The following is a 24820-nucleotide window of genomic DNA, read 5'->3' on the forward strand; positions in this document are numbered from 1 at the left end:
ATTGAATACAGTCAAGGTAAGCAAGTCATAACAATAAAAGTGTGGGTGGAGGTGCTTAACTTGGAGGCTGATTTTTATTCAACCACATCTGCCAGGTGTGAATTTGCATGTATGTCTGAATGAACACTGTCTGAACACTAATGAGCACACTCCCTACAAGCTTGCAAGTGTGTTTTAACCCTGTGTAGAAAAACCCCCATCTCATCGGCATGAAAAATTACAGCTTTAAATCTTGAGCTCTGAGATGGAGCCCCCTATACGATTCCATCAAACCCTGACGTGGATTCATTTGGATCAATTAGAGCCGCTCGTTTGTCAGGTGCACACTCCAAGTGATCGTTTCCAGCCCAGACCCCTCCTTTTGAGCAAGATCAGAGGCTGGAGCTTAATTCAATCCCACTGCCGCTTTAATTGACCAATTTAGCATTGTGTTGAGAGAAGCTGTCCATTTAGAATGAGGGATGTGCGGCAAAGGAAATAACAGGCCTCCTAATACCACACAAGAGCAAATAGGAGATTTGTCAATGTTCCACACAAATGGGGGGAAAGCGATTAGGCTACGCTAGGTTAGGTTAGCATACAGTGCATATACTCAAGCGGCAGAACTAGGGGTTTAGCTCAATGTTGTGAGTTGGTGAGATACAGAAAAAAGGATGTCAATACTAAACAAAAGAGCAGTTGCCATACAAGTGCACACGTGGCAAGCTAGCCAAGCTCATTGTGCAGCATGATGCGTTTGGTTAGCTCGGCCATAATGACTAGTTTAAATGTCAAAGAGTCTTTCTTTGGTTGGGGGCCCACTGGCGGTTGAGAGCTCATCAAAATACAGTACAAAACCAACTTAACACAGCAGGTCACTAGATCCAGAAAGAGAGCAGTACAATGTATTGATGTGTAGTTCACACCATAACACCTGTCTAAACATCTGTCGCTAAGCCCTGAGAATAATAATTTTTATATGGACTTTTATCTTTTATTCAAGTCAAATCAACCTTGTTAGTGTACCAGTGACTTTGAAATAACGAGCAAAATATCAGCAGGTAACCGCTGCCAACTTTATAAGACTTTTATGATTAAGGCCTTTGAAATATTAGACGTTGCCATTATATGTGCCAACCAAGGCCAGCAGTAGGCCCTGTCTGACAACCCCCTACTGCTCGCTCTTTGGTTCCTCGAAGTAACCATGGCCCTCTGTCACGAGCTGCCTTAGGATCTCACAACCCCTTTCTAGCCTGGGTGCAGACCCTTTAAAAAGGAAAAGCCCACCCAAGGCCATTAGAGGACGTTTGATATTTCTTATTCTCTTGTCCAGAGGTGGGCTCCCTTTTCAGACCCCCCGGTCTCCTCTTATTGCTCCTTCCTGTCACTGGCCATCGCCGTTGGCCACTCAGAGGCTTTGAGCTGCTGCAGACACGCTCCCCTTATGGCCACGCTTATCATGCTAATTTAATCCGTTCATATTCAGATGCTAATCAAGACGCGCTAGCTTTGGAACGTTTTTCTTTTTCAGGGCTGACACAATAGGCTATGATTTCCTCCTCTCTCCTCTCCTCGTCAGTTTGGAGTGCTAAATACAATCCGCTGTCCTAGTGAGGTGCGTTTGACACTCCTGCACCGGGAAAATGGGTTATTTATTGGATATTCATTCAAAGGAGGTGGAGGTGAATAATTTATTGGTGTTCAATCGTCTATCCCATTATTAGTGGTTCCCTTTCAAATTTGAGGGGTGTTTTGTAAAGACTAAGGGACTAATGTGTATTATTTCATGCCCAAGTGCAGAAAAAGAGGGCAATTTGAATGTGCCAAGTCAAGATATTGCAATAAAAATGTATTACATAGTTCTTCTAAATCTTTTTGAACGTAATTTTGTGTTTTTTTTCTTTGAGCCAGATATGTACATTCTTCTCTTTTAGCAGAAAACTGTACACTTTCTTCCAATGCATTTTTTGTATCCTAATTACTCTAAGAGCATCCTCAAAAAATGACCCAGTAACTGCCCGAGCCACATTAATGGTAGCGAGAAAAGGTGAAATGGCCTCATCTAGACATTAAATCCTCAAATTCATTGCCAGACTATCTTTCCTATCTTAAATAAACGGGGGGCTGTGGAATGAAAAAAAGTGTATGGAAATATTTAATTAAGGAGCAATCATGGCCGTGGGTGATTTTCTATTTCAATCTCGGCAACCCTTAAACGGAAACAGTGGGAATTCTAATTAGATTAATACCACTATGCAAATGTATGGCATTTTTGAAAAGGCAGGGGCCACGACGTAATTATTTGAGTAAATAAGCGGGAGGGGTGTGTGTTTTTTGGAATGGGGGTTGGGTGTCAATATGTGAGGGTAAACTGTTAGGATAATTCCTGTCGAGCTCATTCCTACAGTTCCAAAAGGTATTGTTAATGTAAGCAGTAAACAGTATATGCAGTACTGTATGAGACGGCAAAAACCGATGCACGGGAATTCAGGTAAGGTGCAGCTGATGGATCTCTCATTTCAGAGTGTCTTCATCCTCCACTGTGTAAAAGCCTGCAGTATTTTGAGTTTAAGACCATTAGAGTAAAACTTGGCTCTGTAAAGAATGACCAAGCATACTGGAAACAGGGCCTTGCATGTGGCGGTGCGGGCCTGAAGTCATTACGCCAACGACATTACCAGTCTGATCTCATCAGACGCCACACACTGACGTCCGGGGGGCATGGCGGGTATTCGGGCTGGAGTGCCAGCTCCAAATGGGATTCTTATCTAGGCATCTCTCGTCGCCATCAGAGTCGCTACGGAAGATGCAACGCGCCATATCTGTAACTTCATTAAACGTGTCCATTACATCAGTCCGAGGATGTATTAGATCAGCCCCGGGAGCGGATTTAATCAGAGTTCATTGGGGTAATATCTCCAAATGGGCAACTCTCATGCCTGCGTCACAGCTCATACATTTCTCACACTTGGTTTGTGATATCATTGCCATATTAGAATCTTTAATGTGACATCATATTTCATACAACCATTATGGGAGTATCTAACTTTTTTACTTTACTAGGTGTTTCCTATATTAACATGAAGCAATTCGGACTAACAGGTTGTACACCCTTGGCAATAAAAGGCACTGGTAATTAAGAGCAAACATCACAAGGTCCTTATGGGACATGAATTAACAGGGAATGGTCTTTGTAAACCACTAACCAACTGAGCTAATCATCATTGTTGCGCCAGGGGATTTTCTGTAGGAGGGCAGGGAGACGGGGGTAGCTGGGTTAGAGGTCACAGTTACGGATTAGGTGTCCAAGACATTCAGGGCTTCAATGAGCTGTAAGTGACAGAGCTGATAGAGGTGTGGCTGTGTGTGTGTGTTTGTGTGTGTGTGTGTGTGTGTGTGTGTGTGTGTGTGTGAGTGTGAGTGTGCGTGTGCGTGTGTGTGTTTGTGGACAATCCTCGAAGGAGGCTCATCTAACATCCAGAGGGAAGCCAGGATGGAGCTGTGCTGTACCCCAGGGCCCTCCCAGCCATCTGCTGCCCCTTGGCTAATACCCCGGCAGACGTTTCAGCCTCCCCTGGATCAGACGTGGATGGACAGGAGGGGGGGAATCAAGTGGGCCGGGGTGTAGGAGATGAAGGATTCTTTTACCCCGGCAGGGTGCATCAGGCTCATGGTAAGACTGACCTAGGGGTTCGCCTCGATGGGTGGTGGAGATTTTTAGCAGAAGGTGGATTAAGGGAGAGGCAGTGAACTGCGATTGGGCAAAAAGCTAAGGGCATCTGTGTGAAGGAGACTCTTCCAAAAAAGCACAAGACTCCATTTATTATATTTGAGTTGAAGGTTTATCTTTCTTAAGGTACCAGACTAGGTATACCAGTGCTCCAGAAAAGCTGGATGTATTTGTCTTATCAAGTGGGAAAGAGACATACATGTGGTTAGAGAGTGATTGGGAGGTATTACAGCAGACCGTCGCATAATGAATTAATCATTGAAGTATAATTAGTGTGTGTTGTGGGTTATGATAATAAGACTAGAATTACCATCTCATATCCCAATCGTTTCTCATATACAGCACGTTCGATTTTTCACTCCGATGGAAACACGAGCCTCCTGTGGAGGTCGGAGGGGGGTGGGATATTTGTGTGGATGTCTAACTGTATCCCTCATGGACTGTAACACGAGACAGCCCATAGGGATAAGTGACAGGGAGAACAATATCTTTAAGGAAGAAGAAGGAACAGACTAACAGAAGCAAATGACTGACTAATGTACTTACGACTGGTGGACGCTGCAGTTGTAGAAAACAAAATCAACGCTGGCGAACTTCTTGCCCGTCTCCTTTGACTTCAGATAGAGCTTCACCACTCGCTTGTCACCTGCACCAAACAGATATATGGAAATAAATATATTAAGAATAATTTTGTCTTAATCTTAACAGTTAATAAATAATAATAAGCTACATTAATTACTGAACAACTCAATAATCAATCACAGTTTATACATTTGCGAAATTGGACTTATAATAAAAATAAATGATCCATCGACACCTCACACTTTAAATTTGAATTCCACTTGTGACCTGAACATATAACACGCACACACAAAGAAACACTGTAGCTTAGCAACACAGCGCTCATGTCACACCCACAGTAGGGTGGCATCAAAAATAGCAGCACCAATCAGAGTTTGGATGCCATAGATGAGAACTCATAATGGGGCATAATGGGCTCAGTTGAAAAACTACAGATGTCTCTTTGAGGAAACTTAGAGCGCACTATCTGACAAGTTTTCAGACTGCGGATATCAAACAAGTTTTTCTCATTTGTAGCTTGTCAGGAATGGACATGAAACAGGTGCATAATCTCTGGAAAATAAGATGCAGATATTTTTAAATATAACGATAAACCACCCTGAAGTCACTGCTTTGAAAAAAAGCTAGGAGCATAACCAGTGTTGTTTAGAAAAGAAAAAAACTAATAAAATGAAACTGACAACTGTGCATAATGCATGATAATGGGAATTCAAAAACCGTTCTATTTTCAGTACATAAATGTAGACTCATGTTTGGGCCACTGAAAGGAAATGGGTAAGCGTTATTGGTGGCGACAAGGTATTCTGAATAAAGACGCACTAAACATACCATCTAGTAACATTAGCGTTCTGTAGCTTTCTCTCATGCTATCGTACAAAGAGGCCCCTGAGGAGGTGACGCATCAGCTTCATACAGTATGGAGGAAGGAAGATGGGGGATGACATAAGTATAAAAAGTGTCAAATGGAATACAGAGTACCAACATAAAAAGAGTTTATTACTAAATTCCTCAAATATATAACTTCACATATATACACCCGCCCGCTAACTGCCACCACCCAGTGATCTCACTACCCCGATGACTTCATCGCCCTTCCTGTACCGACCTTTGTTCCTGGTGATCGGGATGATTTCCCGGATGGAGGGAGACAGGCAGAAAATGTGAACACCCTGGATCTGTCCCTCCGTCTCCACATAGTCCTCGAAGGAGCAGTTGACCCCCGCTGACAGATCAGGCACGTTATGAGCCTGGAGGACCAGCTAGAGAGGGAAAAGAGAGGGACAATAAGTACAAGATCAATGGAAGGACATGGTGTACATGGATTGTTATAAGATATGACATGAGGGTTAATGGGTGTTGGGGAATGGGGGAGGTGGAGAGAAGCGTGGGTATGAGTATATGTGACAGCAGCGGGAATAAAGGAGAGTGTGTGCGTCAGTCGGAGCAGCTATTACAGCAAGGTTAATGTGTTCGTGTTAATGTGCAGAAAGAAAGTGAGGCAAACTGTAATCACTCAAAACGATGTGGTTACTTTGAGGAGCCGCTGACAGAATGAGAGCTCTTACTCACATGAATAAATGCACACACACAAATTTGATGACAAGACAAAGAATCCACAAAAAGTTACAGATGTAAGATGTTGTGACTTTTGAATGACTCTTCATGTTTCCACTTGCGTAAAGACAATGATACTCTCATATGTATAGTTTGTTTTAATTGGTATAGTTTTTGTTGGGAAACAAACTACGTTTTTGAATCAAGACAATGTAATTTAACATTATTTTGGATCACTGTTTTTGCTGTAGACATCGTGCAAAAAACATTGAGACAAAACGTTCATGGTTAAATTATTATTTCATTATCTACAAATAACAGCCTCCGGCTAAAATTGTATTCTTCTGTAAATGTTAAAATCATTTTCTGTAAATCATTGCCATTTGGCTGATTTTTTCCCTTACAGTTAGATATTTAAGTAGATGAAAATGTATCAAAGCAAGAACATTTGTTGTGAGAAAACTTCATAGAATAGCCCAAAGCCCCATTTTGCACACTAATCTTAACTCACAGGGTTTTCATGACCTAATTTCAGAGGGTTTATTCCACTGTTGATGTTGTTTTTTCAGTTTGGAAGGTACCACAGTAATTTTCACAAACAGTTGAGAGACATACCTGGACTTCAGACATGGTGACAGAGATATTTCTTGGCTGAACAGTAAGCTCCACACACAGCCTCTGGTCTGAAGTAAACCTCTGGGGCTCTCCGGCTCGCTCACACCGGTCCTTGCGTGAACATCTAAGGAGCGGCAGATAAAGAGAGAAAAGAGAGAAAGGAAAGGTGACAGGACACAAATTATGAGATGGATAAAAAGAGAGGTCGACAGGCAGAAGAGTGAGACAAGAGGGGAGGAGAGGAGAGAGGGAGAATGTGAGCAACTGTTATCATATTAAGATGACAAACATGCAAAGCCATCACGTCACACAGAAATGGGAGCAATAACGGAAGACAAATAGGCTAATAGCTTCCCCCAGCCATTACTGTAGGCCTTTACATCATTACCTTATTGGCCCTGACATTTGTGCAAGACTGCTAAGCTAAATGAACCTCCAGCCCCCTCATCTCTTCAGTTTACAGCCCCACCCAATCAAACTTCTAGGGAGATATACAGGCAATCATTAAAGTTTCCCTAAACCGTAAAAATGATACAAGTCCTACCAGCCACATATCAACGGGGTCAGCAATTTCCCTAGTTTGTTACGAGCCAAGTGATAGTGCTAAAAAAAATCGCAATATAGCCCCATATGGCAGCGGTTTTACTATTAGCTATTCATAATGCATTAGCTATCATTTCACCTTCGCACTAACAACAACTGGTCCCTTTGGGGAGAGAAAAGTGCTGATGCTGCGTTCTGCGAGGCCTAAACAATAAGAGGAGGGAGACGGGTGGAAAAAATGCTAACTGCCTCCTCTGAACAGCAGCCCCTCATCCCCTCGTTTAGTTAGCCTTCGCTCAAGCTCAGCAAGAAAAAGCTGTCACCAAGCACTCCCCCGGGAGTCTCTAACTCACACACAAACACACCTACACACACTGTACAGGCATGAGTAGTAATGCATAAAAGAATGTACACATTTTCTCATTATAGACCTGTTTTCCTTTTACTGGTCCTCTAGTGTGTGACTGTGTGAATATGTTTTGAATAAAGTGTGCTCATTTGTCTAAGAACACCTGCGCGTACGTGTGTGTATTCCCCTTTCAATTCCAGCATTGATTGAAACTACGTTGCTCTTAATAAGATATGGCTAAGAGGACCAGAGGGCTGAAACGAGGCTTATACATACTTTGGCTAATAAATACCAATTTGTCCCTAGAGATATCGGACAGATTTGGCAACAATATCAGAAAAACAAGAGTAAGCTGCATTCAAGACAGCAGGTTAAGATGTGCTCAACAGAAGAATATCTCCGGATCAAGTCCATCATAAATGTGCATGTCATGTTAAGGATGTGTGTGTGTGTGTGTATGTGTATGTGTATGTGTATGTGTGTGTGTGTGTGTGTGTGTGTGTGTGTGTGTGTGTGTGTGTGTGTGTGTGTGTGTGTGTGTGTGTGTGTGTGTGTGTGTGTGTGCTAAAATGGAGAAACACAGGTGGTGTGTGTGAGTGTGTGTGTGCCTTGAGGAAAGGCAGGTTGGCGATATGTTTCACAAGTTTAATTAAGGCACAGAGATGGCATTACGCCCAATGCTTGAGGTGTTCCAACTTCGGTTTACCATCCTGTCACCATTCAATAACAGGTCTCTGCTCTCACACTCTCCTGTGTGCATATAAACACACCCTCAAGTCAAAGGGAGAGATTACATACAGAGCCAGTGTTACTATATATCACTACACTTGTTAGCGATTAGATTTGTTTTCTAAACATAACTACAAACCATCGCTCTCAGGGTTACAAAATGTTATCTTAAATAGTAATCTTAAAACAAACATAAGACCTAGTCAGCATACCAAACACTAACACTGGAAGTGACTAATCCTAAACTTGTTGCCAAACAGTTCCCACTTAAGTATAATGTTCACTAAAAACACACATAAAAACAAGCTAAATACCACTAAGATGTGTTAGTGATGCAGCCTGCCAAGCCGTGTTGTCATGTATATGCTATTAAAAGGGTTTAGCTTTGTTTAGTTGACACACTTAAGCAGGATAAGTCCGCCCGAGCAGCTTTCAAGCTGTGTGAGTTTTCTTCAATTAATCATAAATATGTGACTAATTAAAAAGGTGTTAGAGGCATTTTACTTTAGTTATTACAGGGTGTTAAAAAATAGTTAACACAGGTCACATTCAAAGCACCAACTGGCTGTCTACTGCATGTGTGTGCAGTGTTCAGGTTCTCTATACAGTCTGTCCAGGTTTTACTGGGTATTTGGACAACCATTTACATGAAGAAAGATTCACTTGTTTTGTGAATATTATCAACACTTTGAGGCAAAGAGAAAGGGTCAGCTCTGTAAATGCTGTTGATTTAACATTACATCAACAATCACATTGTATTACAACTCATTCAATGTTGAAGTTTTAATCTCTCAGTCTAAGTAATTGACCTAAATTGGAAATTCTGAATATGATGGTATCTATAAGATTCAGCAAGTGAGACGTATGTCTTAGCAAGATTTCAAAATGCACAACTAATATCACCACTGAAAAACATTTTAATGAAAGCTCCGAGGTCTGACCAAGAAAGTATCCTGTGTCTTTTTGCAATGCTTATTTCTGTCCTCCAGTTAAAAACAACATCAGTACAAACTTTAATAGTTTTCTTCAGTAAATAGTTACTTTAAAAAACCCCCATGAAAAACAGATCCTAGATTTAATTTTAAGGTGGATTTTCTCTTCAAACAACAGCTATTGGAGTATATGTGGTGACAAAACGCTCCTGATCTTATGTGTCAGCTTTCAGGTTGGTGCTCCCTCTCCAGCATAATCAACTGACACACAACTAAAAGAAATGATCTACTACACAATGCCATGCAGGGGTTCCAAGGTGAAGAGTGTTAATGTGTGCATGAAGTGTGTGGGGTACTTACACATTGTGGAGGACACACCATCCACAGTGAGGGTCTCTGGAGCCCAAACACTCGCCACAAGTGGTGTACTGCTCGCAGCTTTCCACTGGGACTCTAACCACCTAGGGGGAGAGAGAGAGAAAGAGAGAGAGAAAGGGGGAGGGAGAGAGAGAAAGAGGGAGGTGATGAAGAAATAATTAGTATCCTTGATGTAATCAAACTCGTAAAATGAACAGTACCGTATACGCGGCTGGATGGAGATGAGCATTTGACAGCTTATCAGACTGATACAATTCAGCAAACAGAGTGTGTTAGTGTCAGTGTGTACATTCCTAAGATTGAAAGAGAGCTAATCTGTGGAAAGGGTGTGCGACTAGTGTAAGTGTATGTGCGTGTGTGTGTCAGTTTGTGCATGTGTGTGTTCTGGTGAGAGATTCCAGTCCAGCGGTGTGTGACAGCCTCCAGTGAAGCGTGTACAGAGGAGTTCTTGCAATGCATGCTGGTACACCTGACAGGTGGCAGTGGCAACTGTGCTGTGATTGACAGGTGACCTCAAAAACCAATGGGAGGCAGAGGAGCAGACGGACAGACCTGCAGTATGCGTGTTCGTGTGTGTGTGTGTGTGTGTGAGCACATGTATAAGAGGCACAACTCGGATCAAGTGTCTGTACAGAGCCTGCACAACAATACCTTAGTGCATATATGTGTGTGTGTGTGTGTCATGCACAGCTATACTGAATGTTCGAGCTTGGTGATAGGCTGCAGATGTTAGCTAAGAAACAAGATCAAGTGTTTAAGTTACCCTCGACTCCTGCTCATAGGTGATGACAGACGGTTCACAACATGGCACCAATGGGTCTCAATGGGTCTCAAAGGGTGTGTGTGTGTGTGTGTGTGTGTGTGTGTGTGTGTGTGTGTGTGTGTGTGTGTGTGTGTGTGTGTGTGTGTGTGTGTGTGTGTGTGTGTGTGTGTGACTTGACGGTGTCTTAAGTATGAGACAGACAGATTGCTAGCATATGCGCAGAATGCTTGTGCGCGTTAGATAAGGAGCTTGTTTTTGCACGTATGTGTGTGCACATGTGCTGAGTGTCAGCGCCGCACTCAACTTTTCTTTACTGACGGGCCCCAAGTTGATGAGTCGCTTGATCTCTGTTTCATGATGTGTATGTGTGTGTGTGTGTGTGTGTGTGTGTGTGTGTGTGTGTGTGTGTGTGTGTGTGTGTGTGTGTGTGTGTGTGTGTGTGTGTAATTGCAACAGCAGGCTTGTTTTAAATCATGCAGCTGAGAGTAGGCCGGCTGGTCAGTAAGTAACAGCATTTAACAACCCTACCCTTGGGTAACGCTGTTATAGCGTGGACACACACACAGATTTTAACATGAGAGCCCCATCCAAGTGGTATGTGGGGACTTAAGTAGTGACTGGCCCAGTGGGGGTTGACTTTCTTATGAGGTAGGGATGAGAGGTTTAGAGACGTATGATGTATAAGAGAGGGGGGAACAAATGTATAGCAGGAGAGAGCAGAGGCCTTAGGTAAGAGATAAAGCTGGTTAACTGCAGCATGGAAACCAGGCAGACAAAGGAACGCAGCTCTGAAATATTAAACTGGGGCCGGGATTCCTCCGTGAGCTTTAAGTACAACACAGATAGGAGACAGATATGACAGAGTGGAACTCATTTATTCTCTGAAATGTCTTGTATCAGACTGGCTGTGGGCTTTTTGATGGAACAATACTGCTCTAGCAGAGGGCAGACAGACAAAAACACTTGACACTGTGTGCCAATAAGCCCCCTTTTCCCCTGTTTCCCCCACTATACATTTGGTTATTTCGATTACTCCTATGCTCCTTCTGCTTCTTTCTCCGCCTCACAATTTTCAAAGATTCATCCTTCTCTAAGCATCCCATTCAGTCACTCTACAGACCTCGGTACAGTAGCTTTCTAGTTGGCTTGCTGCCCAGAGACAAAAAGACAGATGAAATGATGCAAATGAGCAATGGTAGCGACCAGAGGGAAGAGAGGGAAGCGGTCATCTACTGGAAGAGCTGGCTGGATGGATGAGAAGAGGGAAAGAGAGGTGTAATGGAAGACACACACTGGGCGAATGGGCGAGGACATTGTGCTGAGTAGATGGGATATGGTGGCAGACGGCTCCTATGTGTCATTGTCACAACGAGTGTGAGTATAGTTTTCGTCTGAAAGGAGAGCTGAAAGAAGGATGGAACAAGGGATTGGTGTGTCTTGGATAATAAAAGGATGACAGAGGCGAAAAATGAGTGTGAATGAATGAGCAGATAATGGATGGGTGGATGAGGGGAAGTGGGCTATAGTTGAGGATATGTGATTGGACACCTCGGAGAATAACTCATCACAGGGTGTCCTTCAAAGAGTTTATGATTTAACAAAAAAAAAGTGAAAGTGGAAAGAAGGAGCAAGAATTCCTTATGTTATCACATAATGTCCTTTGCAAACCGATTCCCCCTCTTCTCTTCATAAATCATTATGACTCTGATTCAGGACAATGGTCCACATAAATCATGCTAACACTAAGGGTACTTGGTCAGCTAGCATAACCCTTATCACTGCCCCGTGTAATGATAGATATGGTCTATTGTTCACCATTGTGTCTGTTCTGGTAGTAGTGAAGTCACTATGGGCTTTAGTCAGTGGGAGTGGCATACAGCTGTTGATGTGGTGGTTGGCTATGATGGTTGTTTTTCCCAGTGGGGATATTAAATGCCTTATTGGTACCGGGAATGTACTTGTATAAACTGCATGTAGAGCCAAAAAAATGTGTGCCTGCGTTTGTATGGGGAACAGTACACACACACACACACACACACACACACACACACACCACACACACACACACACACACACACACACACACACACACACACACAAACACACACACAACACACACACACACACACACACACACACACACACACACACACACACACACACACACACACACGACACACAAACCACACACACACACACACACACCACACACACCACACACACACACAACACACACACACACACACACACACACACACACAACACACACACACACACACACACACACACACACCACACGCACACCACACACACACACACACACACACACACACACACACACCACACACACACACACACCATTTTCCCCTCCCTCGATGGCTCTTTTAATGAAAGCCAATTCCCCACAGTGTGCCACATTACTCCTTTAAATGACCTTATAAACCAAGGCCGCCATCTCCCCTCTCTTGCCATCTCCTTATTTACAATAGCATCCAGCGCTGTAACTCAATTCTCCTTTCTCCCTGTTCTGTCAGCCATGTACCCTGACCATACCCTCAATGCCATGACATCTCCGTTCTGCAATAAACTTTCCACCTTTCCTCTCCAATCTCTTTTTACAGAGCGCTATCACCTGCTTTTAAACGTCCAGCTAACAGGCTTTGCGACGGTCACCCCCAAAACCCCAATGGACTTGTAAAGCTTTCAGCACGGCTTTTCATTGGCTGATAAATCTACAGACATAAAAGGAACAGCCTTGTTGCGGCTTCTTTTTTAACATTCAAATACAGGGAGAGTCTATAGTAGAGTAAAAGAGGAGGGGGGCGTAGTGGAGATGTCAACCAGAACCTCTTCTTTGTGTTGCACTGTCTGGGAGCCGAGAGGAAGAAGTCTGTTTATTTTCAGTTATTTTTAGATTTCTGCACAAGACTATGCATCATAAATAAGCAAAGCATGTGCCTCATTGAACAACTACCATTGAACCTCCTGCCTTTCAAACTCAACGTCATATAGTACTTATCCAACAGCTCAGTATTGGAAGGGGGAAACGTCACATGTTCCGATTCCAGAGGGTGATTTGGAGAAATCACATAAACGTGTGGCTCTTTTATGACTCCTCTCCTTTCATCAGAACCTAACTCTGTAATTATAACTAGCTGTGGTTGAGAAATTGAAATAAAGAGTCTAATTAAAACTAAAATGTCACTTAACCACTCACTGACCGAAAGGGCAGACAGCGAGAGGAGGAGGTTATCCCCTGTCATGGTCCCACCATCGCTTTGTCTCTGCAAACTAACATTAACCAATCTCAACTCATCAAATCATCTCACAGCTTCAAATGCTTTAATCTGCACTGGCAGAGAACAGCTTTGTGGATGAAAATAAATCTATATGTAACAACATACAACTGGACTGTGTTTTGGGCGGTCAATACTGTCCTGAGACTTTAATTCATTTTCATTGCCACCTGCTGCTTTGGCATCGGTGTGTCAGGCCTACAATTCGATCACTAGAAATGGGAGTCAGACCCACCCCTAGTCGTGGTCCGGCTATCCTTTTAGGCATAGTGCGAAAACATGTCTCTCACCATGATGTCTGTGTAAAATACCTAGTCCTTCCAGAGCTGGAATACATGCTCAGGGGGGGTTGTATCAAAGCCTGGGTTACCATGTGTGCATTGACTGGATTGTAAGGGGCTTAGGAGATCAATGACTGGCTAGGAGCTCAATGTGTTGACTGATTGGAGTTAAGCAGCAAGGCAAACAAGACTCGGGAAGCCGGGCAACGAAAAGAAAGGCGAGGTGCCGAAGGACCGGCAAAGGGAAGGAGGATGGGTAAAGGTTGTGTCGCAAGAGAAAAGAAAAGTGAGGAGCAGCAATCATATCATTTTGTTCCATCGGAAAATAATCTGCTGTCACATTAAATTTGCTGAACAGTGCCCTTATAGTAAATCGCTGTTACACTGCAGAGATGTTATTGACAGATATGGCCATTGTGGTCAACTCAAATTGTTTGCTACAGAACTGTTTTAGTGAATTAGGTCTTTATGTGTCACAGTAGAAGGAAAATGGGTGCCCACTGTGATAGCTGTAATCTCTTGTTTTCTCACTCGCTGCAGTGTTATTTGCGCCTACTGCCCTTGCTGCCTCCCATGCTATCTTTATCTCTCTCATATTGTGTATTGTCAGCCATTTCTCCCTCCAAATCACCTTTTTTTTCAATTTCATATTTTTATTTATCTTTTTATCCTCTTTCTCCTGCACTGGGTGTAATTATTCATCTGCTCCATTGTTTTTCCTCTTCGTGAAATACTGTTTGATCTCTTCTTCTTACTCCATCCCATAAACACAGCAAGAGGCTGATCAAACAGCTTATTTATTTGTCCTTTGCGTGTGCACATATCGTGAGTTCAAGGCCAATAAAGTTGTCAACGTCAAATTCCATTTGTCTTCTATGAGGTGCACGTGCACAGGAGACACACAATGTATACACCACAAGCCTGCATTGCATCTGGAGTTGCCTTCTCAAGTGTGTCCTTTCTAAGCTCCTTAAAAATAATATAGTGGCACCATTGAGTACAACTGTAGCGAAAACTTTAGAAAAGCATTCTCACCACATCTGAGCAAAATCTATGGACATTAAATGTCTCCAAAAGCTGAAGCAAAACCAACCTTGAAAATGAACTTCACAAGACCAAATAATTGGTTTCTTTTTGAAAATAAATAACAGATATCCAAAATTACTGCAAAAGTTGGACTGGCCACACAACAGAATAAATATTAAAAAAAAAACTGTGGGATAAAAAAGACAAAACAAAACTTTAAAAAGAGTAAAAATACAAAGCCTCATCACTCATCAGATAGACATATCCATTAACTCTTTCAGAGAGCTAATCTCAGCTATTGGTCAATACACTCTCACTCTTTGTGTGGCCATTTGTCCATAATACTGTGTCCCTTGAAGAGAGAGACTGAAAAAGCAGAATGAGAAAGAGCAGTAGAAGAAAACTTCGACGGAGACAAAGCACGAGGCAGAGATTGAAGAAACCGCAGAAAACAAAGAATAGGAAACAATGAGACTGTAGAGAGAGACAGAGGGAGAGAAAGAGGTAAATGTGACCAGCTAAGGTAGACAGGCCTAGGGGTCTTCTAATTAAGTGAGGATGGGAGGAGGCCGGCGGCCTGGTAAATTGACTGTCCTTTAGTAAATGGACTTGGTAAGGAGTGAGGGAGCCACACAGCTGGCATTTCCATTAGCACTTCCAGGTGACCCACCACCATATACACAGCCACAGAGAAGAAGAGGAGAGAAAGAGGGAAAAGCAGGAGACAATGCTGCTTTTCTTTATTTTCTCTCACAGGAGTCACTGTGTGGAAGTCATGCCTGGTAGGTGTATAGTGATGTGGAAAGAATAATATGCTAATACTGTATGCATGTTGTCCTTTGAAATCACTTTGAGGGAGCTTAAAAAGAGGTTTTTAAATATTGCAACAAGTAAATTGTAAATCCTCATACTTCCTAACTGGGTCTGGCGAGGCCTGCTGTGCATTTAAGAAATCATTCATCACGAAAATCCCAAACTATTCCCAGTGCTGTCAGGCATGGAGGCAACACTGTTAAATCAACTGGTGGTTAAGGCACATGACTGGAATACAGTAACATGAAGATGCTCTGCAGGTCATACTAGCTTTCTGATTGGCCTGATCCAATGACAATCAGTCAGAGCCCATGCTTGCGCCCCAATCAGTGTCAAGCAACAGGAGCACCGATTGTAACTGCCGATTGATTGTGATTGAGAAGAAAGGGGAGGAGGGGTAGATGGAGGGAGAGAGAAACCATTAACCTCCCTATCCATCTCACCCTCTTTTCTAACCCTATCAGTCTGCTCCATCACAGCATCCTTTGGGAAAAGATGTCGGAGTTAAAACAGAAGAGATGAGAGAAAGACAGAACTATCTAGTGACAGCTAGACTTCCATTAGGAACTGATAGCATCACGCCAAAGACAAGTGTCCTGAGCACACTTTTCTGATGGGGCACGCACAACCACAAGTGAGAATGATACAACGGAAAAGACGGAAGTGAGAGAAAAGGTGGGGAACACAATTAAGTGAAATAGAGAGAGAGAAGGAGGTGAACATGGAGAAATTAAAAGAAATGGACACTATCACTCTCTAGAAATGATGGAATTATCTGCCACTGTTTTGGGAATTAGCCTTACTTTTCTCTACGCTTTCATTCTTCCTCTTTTTTTATCTCTCTTACCAATTTGACTTATTTATACCTAAAGTGAATGTTCTGTAGAAGTGTATTGCTTTTACGAAGAAAGGACAAAAGGTTTATAAATGTAGGAATCTACATCAATTTGTATTTAGGGACCAGTAATGTCAGTCCTGCGCTGAGGAAGGTGCTTTAATGGTGTGAACTCGTTGTAATTGAGTGCCATATACCTACATGGCTACAACCGCCACCCCCACTTCTCCCTTCCATCACTGTACTCTCCCGTCTTCGCCTCGCTGCACCCAGGTCTATTAACATTTACATAACAATGACCACCTCCTTGCTCACAGTATGTGAGTGTGTGTGTGCGAGTGTGGTGCAGGACACGCAAAGAGCTCATTCAAGATTTACACTGTCAAGCCGGTGTGTGGACAAGATGAACTAGAGTCATGCTTATACATCTTAATGAGCAGGTTGGGACGCTTAGTGGGATCAGTAGCTAAACAAGAATGAAAAATATATATTTTTAAAAATGTATGAAACTTCAGGCATTTAATGCAAATCACATTTCCTCACAGTTACACGTACGATCTAAATGATGAAACAAAGTGTCAGCCACAATGGCTGATGATGTTCAAAACGCTGCATTATACACTTGTTAACTTCAGCAGGCCGGAGTTTTGATAAATTATGGAAAATTCATCTTTGAGCTGCTTAGAACTGACTGATATAGCTGTATCCAGTATTCACTAAAATGTCAGTCTTGATTGATAACAACCAGCTGCTTGTTATTGTGGTTGATGTCAGTCTGTGCTAATGTGTTTGCTAACGAGATTGGCAGCGAATCAGTTATGTGTATACACACCAACCGATTGATGTTTGACAACACCCTATGGGTAAGATAGATATTACTTGATGAGGCCTTGTTGAGAGAGCCAACAACACAATGCAGAGTATTGTTTGCTATTGTAGGGACTCACAGAACTCACAGAACTCTGAATTTGTGAGCATGAAGAATACAGATTCCTTGAGGGATGAGCGTCTCCGTGAAAATGTGGACGGGGAAAATCTCTTTCAGATGATGAAGGGAAAGTCAGACAATGATGTTAGCCCACACATACACACTCAAACACAAATAAATGTGTGGGTGCTGAGTTTGTGTCCAAGACAGGCAGATGTGGTTGAATTTGAACACATGAAACATCACCTAAATTAAATGCAAAAGTGGCATACATGCTTTATATGCTCACACGTGCACACAACTCAACCACTAACAACAACAACAAAGTTTGCCTCATCCATACACAGAATACATCATTTCTCTCCTCTTTATCAAGCCCTCCAAGTCCTGCTCGTGTGTTTCTGAGATGTCCCCCTTTCCCACACCAGAGAAGATGAATATTCATGCATTCAGCAATTAGCCAGCACCACACTCCATACCGCTATCATATGCATGGCTGCCATCAAAGAAACAAGGATGTGCGTGTCCGTGTGTGTATGACACTGCAAGACGGGTACACAGTGAGCAAGAATGGCAGCTGTGGCATCAAATTCTGTCAGAAACTTTCTATCTTTTTGGCTACGAAACAAAAGAAGAAATGATTTGATGATGGGAAGTCTCGACTGAGCCAAGACACCTTGTGATGATTTCCTACTGTGGCAGTTTTTGCACAAACAAGAAATGCTCCAAAAAGTCAGTGTTGACTGAGGGTGACATTGTTCCAAGTGAAGCTTTTCGTACTTTATTGTGAAAAGAAAATTACTTTGGCCAATAATTGGCACCTAAGTTACTAAACCGATAGTATTTCTTCATGTCGATAATGACACCGCTAGGAGATAGGAAATGTGTGTGTGTGTGTGTGTGTGTATCTCTATGTACAGCATAAAGCTTGGAGGTGACTTAATGAATTTGTTAAAAAAAATCAGTCAGCTGGTGCAGACTTTAACATGTGTGGATTACACAGTCAGATGTGCAAACGTGATAAAAACAAGCACACAATAACGTTAGCTACAGACAGAATATAAATTATCCAAATTTCCTGCAATAACATACTGTCTCATGAAATGCACACACATTTAAACACACACACACACAAACAGCAGGACGTCCTCTCCTGCTGTCATAACCTCCATTGATAATAATGACAGTGATGAATTTAGCTGGAACAGAGCGAGTCATAAATCACTGGGCCTCGCCCCTAACTCTGACTCACTGCCCGGGCCTTCATTTGTGTGCAAGAGTGAGTCGGTGTGTGTGCGTGGGTGAGAAAGGGGCAGAAGAGAGGACTTGTCGTGGGCTACGCATCAGTTGATATGTCCAGTGACACCTTAATGTGCTTGGCGTGTCTGAGGAACCCCCGCAGCAGCCAGCTACACACACACACACACACACACACACACACACACACACACACACACACAACACACACACACACACACACCACACACACACACACCACACACACACACACACACACACACACACACACACACACACACACACACACACACACACACACAACACACACACACACACACACACACACACACACACATCACACACCACACACCACCACCCACACTACACACACCATCACACACACACACACACACACAACACACACACACACACACACACACACACACACACCACACACACACACACACACACACACACACACACACATTTCGTTATGAATTCATTCTGTTTTATCTATTTCATGATAAAATTTTAAAAGTGAAGATGGTTGCATTCCTCATTCATCTTACTGTCATGTTAAGGATTTGTGTGTGTGTATGTGTATGTGTATTTTTATTGTTTGCGTGTGGTGTGTGTGTGTGTGTGTGTGTGTGTGTGTGTGTTTGTGTGTTGTGTGTGCGTGCGTGCGTGCGTGCGTGCATGTGTGGTACAGTTGAACCCAGATCAGCTCAAAACCAGTCTCCATACCGCCATCATATTACACCATTTTCCCATCTCTGCCTGCTTTAAGAAACAGACCAAGTGTGTGTTTGTGTGTGTGAGAGAGAGGGGGGAGAAAAGAGGGACACAGCAGCAATAGTGAGAGATCATTAAAAACATGGGAATGGGATCAGTAAAAGGCAGTTGAGATGGGAAGACTCAATTTGGGCTTAGATGGAAACATGGGAGCGTGTGTGTGTGTGTGTGTGGCAGTCTAGGCATGGATTTATAAAAGTAGGGATGGGGGGGGGCAGGCGGGATAGTTGGAGGGCAGAGGGATAAAGATGAGGGTAGGACGAAGGGTGAGAGAAGGGAATTGCCCCCTCTAGTCATTAGCGCTGGAACGGGGGTTTAGCTAGGAGGTCTGGCAACCGCAGCCCCCCGCTCTGCTTAACCCGAGCCTGCTAACCATTAATGGGGATCAAACACACAGCGAGATGAAGGTGAATGTGTGTAAGAGGGAGAGTGCGTGTGAACGTGAAGGGGGGAAGTTTAAAGAAAAGGGCATTATGGGAGGTTGATAGAGACGGAACATCCTTGAGTGTTAACAGTTGAGGGTGTGTGTGTGTGTGTGTCCTTTGCTCCTAAAGGCTCTAGCTGCCAAGATAAAGTGGAGCAGGCGGCAAAGTCACAAGGACACTCTTACACAAAAACTGTGAATACCTCCACTTTCATCTCCACATATCGGCTACTCCACTGTCTGAAACCTATAGTGAGCACTACATTAGCAGTCTTCAGAACTCACAATTCATTGAACTTTATACTTATTTTAAATAAAGTGACATTTTATGGACAATATAACCTTAGTGTAACAGCTAATGCTATTTACAAGTGATTACTAAAGCCACGTACTGATGTACAGGGAGATGCAACCATAAAGTATTATTGATTATGTCAAATTCAAGAGGATGACATTGACTGAACTGAAACTCATGAATACCTTATCCAGTCTTGCAGTGCTGTATTAACTGTTCAAATGTATAGCATAAGACATACACTTCTGTGTTTTTATGATTCAGTATTTGGGATTAAAATAATAATAATAATAACTGGTTTTTTTGTCGCATGTGTAAATCACACTTTCAAAACACCACAATCGATACAATTGCACTTATTCTCTGCTGTTCTTCACATTGACAGGTTTAATGACTTATAAGGACAGGAGTCACTTGGCACTTACTTATACGATTTTTTTATAATTTTGTTACCGAAAGTGCGGTATCATATTGGTATTTCAAACATCACCCTGTCCTTTCTTGGGAAGTAGTTTATTTTCGAATATGACTAAAATATTACAGATTAGCAATTTAATTACAGCAGCTCCAGTCATGGACCAGCGGCGTTTGTAAAAAAAATAGGGAAAAGGGAAAGAAGATTTAATTTTCTGGCCAGGCTTTGGTTAAGCCAGCTACACAATTGACTCGCCTTGCCTGGAACACTTTCCACAAACCAGACCTCAGACACATCCCTCACCCTTTTTAATCCGACCATCTTTCCCTCAAAGCTCATTTTAGATCTATTAAATACGGACATATTCGCATCATGTACAAACCCACGTTCCTTTCTCCCCTCCTCCCTCCATCTCTGCTTCCTTCACTCAGTTCACTAATGAGACAGAAAAACAAGGGGAGCAGCTGGGCCTCGGAGCAACAGTGATGCGACGCGCTCTCCTCCGCCTCTCCTTCCTCCCCCGTCACCAACTCCCCATCAAAGTAGACACAACTCTCACCAGCAGTGTGGCTGGTAATGACCACGGGCACACACACACACACACCACATGTGACCTATAACACACCCTGTATGTCTGTGTGGTAATGTCTTGATTATAAGTGAACCATGATGGTCTGTGTGTGTGTGTGTGTGTGTGTGTGTGTGTGTGTGTGTGTGTGTGTGTGTGTGTGTATATATATATATCCACCAACATATTATATATAAATGGAGCCCTATGTGATAACTAGGCCTTGTTAGTCCTGCACCTGTGGTTGGTGCTGTGTTGAGGCACAATGGATATGAAAGCTAATGATGGCTACATACATACACCCACCATTACAACACTCATACTGTGTGTGCCTCCCTCATGTAAGAAATGCATAAATGTAATCACATGTTCCACTTGTTATGCAGTCATTGGGTACATAATAATGCAACTATTGCTGTATTCTATGTACGCATTGTGGCGTTTTTGCGTGCTTCAAATTGTGCATCTCAAACACTGAGCTCACCTGTTTGTCAGTCAGCGTGTAGATGTGCTGCTGGTCCGGGCTGAACAGCATGTCTCTCAGTAAGGGATTTCCTGCCTTGCTCACAGTCACCTTCTCGTAGAGCACCGCTGGACGGTTGGGATTCACAGAGTTCACCAAGATCTAAAAGGAAACATAGGAGGTAACAGTTAAAATAATTATCTAACACTCAATAATAGATACAAGAATCACTTAATTCTGTGTTAATGGCAGCACTGAATATGGTATCAGTATTGTGAACATGGACATGGGGTAATTGCATGGATAGGAACATTATTTACTGTGTTATTTCAACTGTAGAAGAAAAACACTCAAAAGAAAACATTTTAAAAACTGAAACAATTAAAGGTAGTGATGTAAATGAAAAAACATTGTGATCCTGAAAGCCGAGAAAGAATAAGAGTGAGCTACTATCTTTGCATTTCAATGAAAATGTAATCATACAATACACCTGTAGACAAATGTAACATTTATCTCACAGTGCAATTAAGTAAGCCTGAGCAAACACACATACACACACGCACATGCGGACCCTCACATTTTCTTTGTAAGCTTTTAGCGAATAATTTGCCCAGATATGGAAAGTAATGGTGCTGATATGAGATGGGAGATTGGCTGGCTGGGGATGGCTGAGAGCCAAAGTCATCTCGGCAGCAAATGAAAAGCACAGAGCGATGGGGGGTTGGGCAAGTATCAGCTCTCCATTACTGAGCTTTGTCGACTCGCACTGCTATCAGCCCACAGTGACAAGGGAAGGGACAGCAGGCAATGACTAGCTGCAAAATGATACCGAACACCCACCCACCCACCCACCCACCACCCACACACACCACACACACACACACACCACACACACACACACACACACACACACACACACACACACACACACACACACACACACACACACACACACACACACACACACACACACACACACACACACACAACCACACACACACACACACACACACCACACACACACACACACACACCACACACACTTAGATAGATGAAAAATGATAAGATGGGAACACATACACACACACACAGTGATTGATACGCATATGATAAAATGTGTTTAGATAGATATTTACATGCGTGCGCTCACACAGAGAAGGAGGTGCACATGTGGACGCTAAGCGCACACACTTTGCGAAGAATTTTTTTATTTACAATCTCACCAAAAGAAACCAGGGGCAACTATCCCATTATCTTTCACTGCATGTGTGTGTGCGAGAGAGAGCGAGAGAGAGAGAAAGCTCATAAGGCTGTGATGAAGCACTGGAGATGAGAGAAAATGTGGATGTTATTATCTAGATAATGGGCCCGGAAGGCTCGAAACACAAACACATGTGGCAACATAGTTTTTAAACACAGACAACCCGAATCAGGATGAAATGCGCCTGACACACACAAACAAATCGTTTTTTAATTTAGTGGTTTCCCATTATCATTTTCAGTATTTTTCGCACACAAAAAAGCTATTCCATTTGGCAGCAACATCTATCTCCAGACCAGAAGCCCAAGTCCAGGTCATTGGCGAAGGACCAGTCCCCTTATAGACTGGTTTTGTCCACACAATAATAGAGAGAATAAAAGTCTGTCTTTCTGTCAGACTTCATATCTTTGGTTTGTATCCATCTGCTATCTCTCTGTGCATCTTCCAGCCCTAACATGTCAAATGTACAAACGACTGTCTCTTTATAGTTTTTCTCAATTTGTCCATTAATTCCACTATGAATTTAGGGACTCAAACACTCTTTGTTACTCTCTTTATTCTCTCACAACGCATTCTCTTTATCTGAAGATCATATGCACTGCTCACATTTAAGAATACAAATATGAGAGGGGAAAGTCTGATAGGTGAGAAAACAGAAGAGTGGGCGAGTAAGAGTAGGTGACGTGTGAAAACAACAGGTAATACATCGTCTCAAATCAGTTTATTCCACCGGCACCGCAGCCAAGGCTGGCCGGAGAATATGGAAACCAGGAGGCAGAACAAAGGACTATGGAACATATAAACTGAACAGATGGATGGATGAGAAACATTTGTCTAATTCAATCAAACTGAGCTACTGCGCCTGGGAAACAAGCACTACAATCTAATAATCAGGTTAACAGGGCTAGCTGTACGTTGAGGAGGGTTAAGAGCTTCTACTTGAAGTGTACATATGTGTGTACAATCATGTTTGTGTATATAAAAGCATGCCTGTGCATATGACTGTCAGTTTACACTTTCTAGAAGCACCTGTAGTGTAGTAACATGCACACGTGTTTACATTCACAGGTTTATGTTTACATAAGTATATATATATGCACAGCTCAATGTGAATGTGTATGTTTGTGTGTGTCAAGAAATCAATGCAATAGTCAGTGGTGATTGGAGCTGTGCTGCTGCTGCTGTCTCCTCTGTATTGCTTAGCTTTCCACTAAGTGGTTGATTGATGGATTCATCGAATGATGCTGTGTTCAAGGAAAAAGCCCATCTCTACTGTTGTCAACATGTATAATGTAACATTAACAGACTTTAAACACATTAGGGGCACTTTCTTAAGTAAGGACGCAAAGAAGCATTGAGAAAGGGAGGAGAAGACGAAGACAAAGCAGAGGAATTAGGAGAGAGAAATAATGAATAGCCAAATTCATGTGTAAGCATATGAATGATTGCAGATTTCTAAAAATGGCTCTGATGTAAAACTTCAAACTTGACTAAATACTCAAAAATGCTGATCTAAGATCTTCAATTACCTAAAACTGTTTTCCTTGCTGGATTGTTAATTTGCTTCAACTATTTTCTCTGGAGAGAAGTGGCTCTAAAATCTTAAAAAAAACAACCACAATCTAAGGCGGCAAAATTAGTGAAAGAAGTTGTTAAATAACTTATAGCGCATTCCTATAAAGTGGCCCTTTTTTAACATCCCTCAACATCTGCAGGATTTGAAATATAATCCATGATTTTCCCTGTCGGCAACATGCTTCTTGATTTTCAAAAACATGCATAATTCCTGTATGAGAAAAAAAAAATGCACCATCACCACATTTAAACCATCATCCAACCGGTCTTCCCTTTCATCCCTCTCCTTCTTCTACAGTATCCTTGTATTTGTATCTGTTCCCTGTGCATTAACACCTCCCTAAAGCCACCAATCTACCCCAAATCCCCTAATGCCAGGTTTTATCTGTGCCAGACAGGCCTGGTTAGCTCTGATAGACACACGGGATAAGTTTCCCGATAAGACAGTGGCA

The 24820-nt window shown here is 42.6% G+C and overlaps 1 protein-coding gene across 2 annotated transcripts in view; it reads right to left on the bottom strand.

Moving 5' to 3' along the window:
• The window catches only part of LOC117533414 (plexin-A1-like), a 191590-nt gene that overhangs the window by 75364 nt on the left and 91406 nt on the right, over nt 1-24820 (bottom strand). For both annotated transcript variants that reach the window (XM_034197132.1, XM_034197131.1), the window contains exons 4-8: nt 21554-21694; nt 9374-9474; nt 6461-6584; nt 5397-5550; nt 4256-4355 (exon numbers count right to left, since the gene is read on the bottom strand). In XM_034197132.1, coding sequence (XP_034053023.1) covers nt 4256-4355; nt 5397-5550; nt 6461-6584; nt 9374-9474; nt 21554-21694 — 620 coding nt within the window. The remainder of the gene's footprint in view (nt 1-4255; nt 4356-5396; nt 5551-6460; nt 6585-9373; nt 9475-21553; nt 21695-24820) is intronic.

The sequence above is a fragment of the Gymnodraco acuticeps genome, unplaced genomic scaffold (genome assembly GCF_902827175.1).
Source record: "Gymnodraco acuticeps unplaced genomic scaffold, fGymAcu1.1, whole genome shotgun sequence".
Taxonomy (NCBI): Eukaryota; Metazoa; Chordata; class Actinopteri; order Perciformes; family Bathydraconidae; genus Gymnodraco; species Gymnodraco acuticeps.